At 35.2% G+C, this 6,075-nt stretch overlaps 1 protein-coding gene across 5 annotated transcripts; it reads right to left on the bottom strand.

Moving 5' to 3' along the window:
* Positions 1 to 1,405: 1,405 nt before the first annotated feature.
* On the bottom strand, positions 1,406 to 5,658 carry LOC145816218 (uncharacterized). 5 transcript variants are annotated; one of them, XM_082912517.1, is made up of 8 exons: positions 5,278 to 5,658; positions 4,086 to 4,226; positions 3,878 to 3,993; positions 3,393 to 3,484; positions 2,618 to 2,639; positions 2,437 to 2,505; positions 1,871 to 1,939; positions 1,406 to 1,782 (listed from the first exon to the last, which is right to left on the bottom strand). In XM_082912517.1, the coding sequence occupies exons 1-8, from the start codon at positions 5,480 to 5,482 to the stop codon at positions 1,702 to 1,704; spliced, it is 795 nt and encodes a 264-aa protein (XP_082768643.1). In that variant the 5' UTR covers positions 5,483 to 5,658; the 3' UTR covers positions 1,406 to 1,701. The 5 variants fall into 5 exon arrangements, 3 of the variants coding, with proteins under 3 accessions (XP_082768643.1, XP_082768644.1, XP_082768645.1); XM_082912518.1 differs by having other exon boundaries at positions 2,437 to 2,493; positions 5,278 to 5,642; XR_014358652.1 differs by lacking the exon at positions 1,406 to 1,782 and adding an exon at positions 2,998 to 3,203 and having other exon boundaries at positions 1,893 to 1,939; positions 5,278 to 5,642.
* Positions 5,659 to 6,075: the final 417 nt, after the last annotated feature.

The raw sequence follows: 6,075 nt of genomic DNA, 5'->3' as shown, positions 1-6,075 counted from the left end.
GTACGCAGCTTGAAAAACGCTTGGCCCGAAATAACTCGAATCCAAAATGACGTTGTTTTGGAGTTCTTTTTGTTTTTTTTTTTTTCATCTGTTTCTCCTCACCCTCTCTTCACAATCACCAAACTGAAATCAAGCTCAATTTTTTTTTTCTTCCGGCCGGCATCATCATCATCATTAACAACACATTATTATCATACACAGATTTTGGACAATTTCCCCTCCCCCCCCTCTTATATCCTGAAACAGACAGAGGAAGAGAGAAGAGAAACCAAATCTGCGTTCGACCAGATTAGTTGTGGTCGGATGGTGGAAAAGAATCAGAGGTTGGAAGCGACGATTGACGATTGTGATTTGATGACGGCGGTAGCGATCGAGCCAATCGACAAAGGAGAGACGAGTGCTCTCTCTTCCCCCTCCCTCTTCTCTCCTCCTTTCTTTTGTCTCTTTCTGTTTCTCTTCTTCTCTCTTCTCTCTTCTCTCTCTTCATCCATATATAAGAGGAAAAAAAAGAAAGGAAAAAAAAAAAAAATTTTTGAACTACGAAAGATTATTCTTGTTCGGTGTAAACTTACAGACACGCTTATAACTTTCCTTTTTTATTTTAAAAATTTGTGCCGAAATATTTGGTACATCTTTTTGCTGAGATGAGATAAAAATAATTAAAATAAGTTTAAAACAATAATTATGAGAAAATAGAGGGAGAAGTTATTCTAATTTCTGTTTTTGATTATTAAAAGTTGTACCAACCAGGGCCATAAAAGTAATCGAAAGAATTTATGGGACACCATGCCTCTCTGAGTTAGGACGACTCTGCCTATCCACCCAGGCTCATTTTGAGCTTTCATGCATGCAAATTGCAATGATAAAGGCCCAGAATAAGAAATGTACGAGCATCTTCACTTGATAATGTTGTTGTTGCTATCGCTGTGCCATTGTTTGTTTTTCAGCAAACCCGAAATTTTAGTTAGGGCTGCAATCTGGAACAAATTGTTCCAAGTCCAGCCCCAAAAAACAGAGAGATCTGCCCAAGTTCAAATTTTAATCGAAACCAACTTGTCCAAAGCTTGACTGCTCAAGATCAACTACATGAATTTGAGTTGGACTTGGGTTCGTGCAAATAAACAAAGAAAAATAGAATTGGAACACAAACAATTGATCCAAGAACTAATAATGATGCAAAATTGATGTCTGCTCAAAATCAATAACTAAACTTGAGATATGCTTTTTACCCAAGATATTGTCCCGCTAGAGGCCTCCTAATATGATTTAATGAAATGGGTAGAATTCAAACTAGATCATTTCTTTCCCCCTAGTTTAATGGCATTTGGTTCTTTACCAAAAGGGTTGAACCATTTATCATTTTCAGTTTCAAACATCACAAGACACGCAATGAATACACTTCCAATTGTTACCTCGGAATAAGGAGGCCTTGAATTCCCATTATCATGTCAAAGCTATTGTCAAGATGGAATTGTGACGGTTCTTTTTCCCACATTAAATCTTCTTGTCATTCTCAGCATAGACTCGCCTTGCTCATGGTGGTTTCTAATCCCTAAAATTGTTTAACTACATTATTCTAAGGTCTACAAACAACGATGAGAACTTAAAAATTCTCAACTATGGAACTCGAGGTGTAAAAGCCTTCAAAATGAAGACAAACCGGTACTAACGGAGATATTTAGAATACCGACAAGCCACCACTCAGCCTGCAGCAATCTCCTTCTCCTTCGCCTTGCACATATCCTCTGCCGACTTGATAAACTTCTTAGTCAATTCATCAACCTAGGGAAATGAACAAGCATCAGGTATGAGCACAATCCTTAAAAAACCGTCAAGTGTTTCTTCAGTAGTTATCCACTATTTAACTCACTTCTTTCTCCAATCTTTTGGCATCATCTTTTGGGAAACTAGAACCTGCTTTCTTCATCGTATCCAATGCCTGTACAAGGAAAAGGAGTTTGCCTAGACTATTAAAAATGCTACAGTATTTCATAAAGCAAATAACATAAAATTTGTAACCATTGTTGCAGCTTCTTCTGTGTGTAGTATGCGCTTGTAAAAGTTTTTAGCAGTTTAGTTTGTTGATAGGGTGTTCATGTTAATCATAAAAAATAACAGAGATTAAAAACAAATATCTGCTCCAAATTAAGACCAGCAATATGCACTAGTTTTCCAGTAAAACTAAGCCAAATATATTGATAAATCACCAAATATGCATGAGAAATCATGATTCTTCCACTAAGCCACCATATTAACCAAAATGGCCCTCAGAGCATGTCAATAATCTGTGACATCCAAAAGCAAAAAATGCCTTTAGTGGTTTCATTCTTTGTAATCTTCTCCTCTTATTTGGTTTTCTACCCAAGGAACAATAACACTTTGCAACAGAAAATAGTTAAAATGGAGAAAAAGAACTTTTTTTTTTTGCAGCTATACCTTCTGGCGAGCTCTTCTTATACTCTGCTTGACATCTTCAGAAGATTTGGTCACCACCTTGCACACAGCCTAGCAACAAAGTGGCTTGATGCTAATAGCAATTGCAGAGAAAATGAATAAAAAGGACAAAGCAATATATATATTTTTGATAAATAAAAGGACAAAGCAATATTGAACTCACCTGCATATGCTCCTTAGTCAATCTGCATATTGCAAGTATAAAACAAATATACATTAGCCAAGTTGCATAAGAATTGAACTATGTATGTCTTAATTTTGAATCTGTCCTTTGTGGATGTGTGAAATTAGGTATGGGAAATATGGTAACATGCTTAGGATAGCAGCAGACAAGTGGACATGATCTTGGTGGGAGCTGAGGGGTTTTTACAGGAAGAGACAGAGAGATATTTTGGAGATGGAGATCAGAACCTCCAAGTAGACTAGCATAAAAGCATGAGGTGCCATGGAGAGAAGGGTACTCAAGGTATAAGAGAGACGTGCTCAATCAAGTTCTAGGCCCTGGGCAAATAGAAGGTGCCTTTGTAGTGTGTCTACACATACCAAGGTTTGAGATTAAGACACGCGCATATTATCCTCACTTGGGACAGGTATCGCTCACAACCCATTGGGGAAGCTTGTAGCACATGCGTCCATGTATGAGTTGGCATGTGTGACCTTATGAGGATGCAATGGACAGAACCAATGGCTGCGATGAAATGATGTGATGATGGCATGTAGCAAGGTGAGGTGGACCACGTACCCACATCTTGCAAGAAAACAAAACTTGAAGTTTGATTCACCAATAAGGTAAACTCATCAAAGAAAGAAAAACTAAGATCTTCACAACCAAATTATGATGTTTGTCTACGCCAATAGTATTTTATGTGACTACTAATGGGGCTTGATTTAAGCAAGCATAAGTGGATAAGTAGAGTTTAAATAGAATCAATGCTTACGGAGGAATAGGTACAATCAATCGATCACCATCTGTGTTAGGATTTAAACCTAGTGGTGATGAAACAATGGCGCTCAACAATTCCTTTAGGCCCTGTGGAAGTACAGTCACTCAGTCAGGACTCACGAGTATATTCTTTTCTTTTTTTTTTGATAAATAACTCATGAGTATATTCTACCAAGCTATATTATGTGATTCACCAGTAGCAACGAATGGGAAGTCATTCAAAGCTACTTATATTCACAAGGTGATAGAGAAGCATAAACCAAATTCATTGATATTGTACTATCATTACAAGTGAAGCTGAGCTCACTTAGCATACATACTCCAAAATATACCATGCAAAATTGGGTAAAACTGACACAATTAATCGGTATTACAATAGGTTTGTAGTTCAAATGCATTGAGAATATGTGCTACTGTTGGCACAAACAAAACAAATACTCCAAAAGTAAAAAGATATTTAAGTGAGACACGATTCATTACATTTGGATCATAAGGAGTTACAGACAAGGTTTTCGAATCTAGGACAGAGACAACAGCCAATCGGCTCAGGGACATCCTGACTCCACAAGTTTCGACAATAATATGGTCGAGCATTCCTGTAAACAAAACTCAAAAACTGACCAGCTTAAAATAAATCACCATCAAACTTAACTCCACCCCCCATTGAAAATCACAAACAATGGCATACCAGCAGATGCCCTCCCCGTTTGAAGCTTGCTTAGTCCTCGCGATAGTGCATCAACTGCTGCTTCCATCTGCAGCACAGCAGCCGCCTTAACACTAGGCCCAATATCCACAATTTCAACTGTGTTGGCGTCATCATCACTCTCTAAAAATTCCATACACCATAAATAAATATAAAAGGTACTAATTGAAATTTCAAAAGTATAATCTTTGACCATAGGAATATGAATATATAATGGTTGCTAGAATCATACAATTCAACATTCGATTCATACGATTCGATATGAGTTTCAACAAAAACGATTTGAATCGTGCTGTTGAATCAAAAATTGAGTGAATCGTACAATTCAATTGACAATTCATTACGATTCAATCCTATTTCCATTTTTGTTTACATAATGCATGAAACGACGTCGTTTTCACTGAACTTCATATGAAGATATATAGGAAAGATTAATTAATTATATTGATATACGTGATTTTATATGTATATACATATATATAATTTAGTCATATTGATAATTTACTTTATTCAAGCATTGTATGTATTTTTATATATATGTAATTATGGGGGTGTTTGAGAAGAAAAAAAATAGCCTAATTTAGGCTAAAATTCACAAAAAGACAAAATAGACTAAAATAACTAATAAGACAAAATATCACATCAAACTCATAATCATTTCACTTTTTCTTTCACAAATATCACATCCAACCATAAAAAAATCCAATCACCTTCCCAAACATAAAAATTTTAGCCTACTAAAATAGCCAAAAACTAAAATAGCCTACTAAAATAACAATTTCCTAAACGATGCTTATATATCATATTATATGCCAATCAAAAAAAAAATTTATTTATATCATATCATACGATTGAGAATTCATTATTTTAGCACAACAATTCATGATTGGATTCGAGATTTGACAAGGATGTATATACATATCATTCAAATGTTAAGGATTGTTATCGTGGATTTCTGGATATAATAGAAAAAAGCTAAAAAAATATAGGAAGAAAATGAAGTTCAATAATCTAAATTTATCATTTGTTTTCGAAACATAAGATAAAAGTAATATAAAATTACACTAGTCAAGGGTGTTAATCAAGGTTTTTGTTGTTAATCTACGAAATGAATCCGTTAAGTGTACAGTGTGCATTTGTATGTATATGGATTTGAAGAGAGATAGAAAGATACTTGATTTTCTTCCTTTGGCGAAACATCTGCTACTTTCTCTGATGAAATTGATCGGTGGCGAATTGGGGACGGTGTGAGAAGACGAAGAATCGTAGAGAATGGGAGAGGAGGCAAGGTGTGAGAGATGGCGAGAGTGGAGAGAAGTCCGAAGCAGAAGAGAGATGTTGCGAGAAGACATCAAAGAGCGTCTCAGTGAGACCGCCATTGTTGAGGACTCTCTTTCTCTCTCAGTTCTCCTCTGCTGCTCTCTACGCACGCATGTATGTAATCGTTAGGGTTTTGATTTGATAAACCCTCTCACCTCTGTCTGCCTACTGTAGTCCCGGGCTTTTCCCCACCAAACCCTCTACACTAAATTATTTTCCAAATTAATTGTAGTTTGGTTGAATTTTCTAAACTAAGTTGAAAATGTATTTACTATACGCTTTCATTATTTTTGTGATTGTATTTACTATAAGCTTTCATTATTTTTGTGATTCGAACAGGTAAAATAAATAAAATTTTAAAAACATGTTAAGAAAAGGTAATTTTAGTTAAAGTCACCCGGTTATAAATTACGCGTTTATTAATTATTGTGTCAATTAATAAAGAGATTTTTATTGATAAGTCTAATTTAAAAGTGTTTTAATCTAAGAAGTCCATGAAGGAATTTTTTAACCCATTTAGTCCCATGTATGTATAGTTTTATTCCATAAAGTCCATTTTCTTGATTTACACTATTTTCTTGGACACTTATGCCCTTATATTTAATTTTGATATCCTTATAAATATTTTTTCAACGATTAGCAATTTAATGAT

Source organism: Camellia sinensis, unplaced genomic scaffold (genome assembly GCF_055761805.1).
Source record: "Camellia sinensis isolate YWXY unplaced genomic scaffold, ASM5576180v1 Unanchor3, whole genome shotgun sequence".
Classification (NCBI taxonomy): Eukaryota; Viridiplantae; Streptophyta; class Magnoliopsida; order Ericales; family Theaceae; genus Camellia; species Camellia sinensis.
This window is presented reverse-complemented; position numbering and strand designations above follow the sequence as displayed.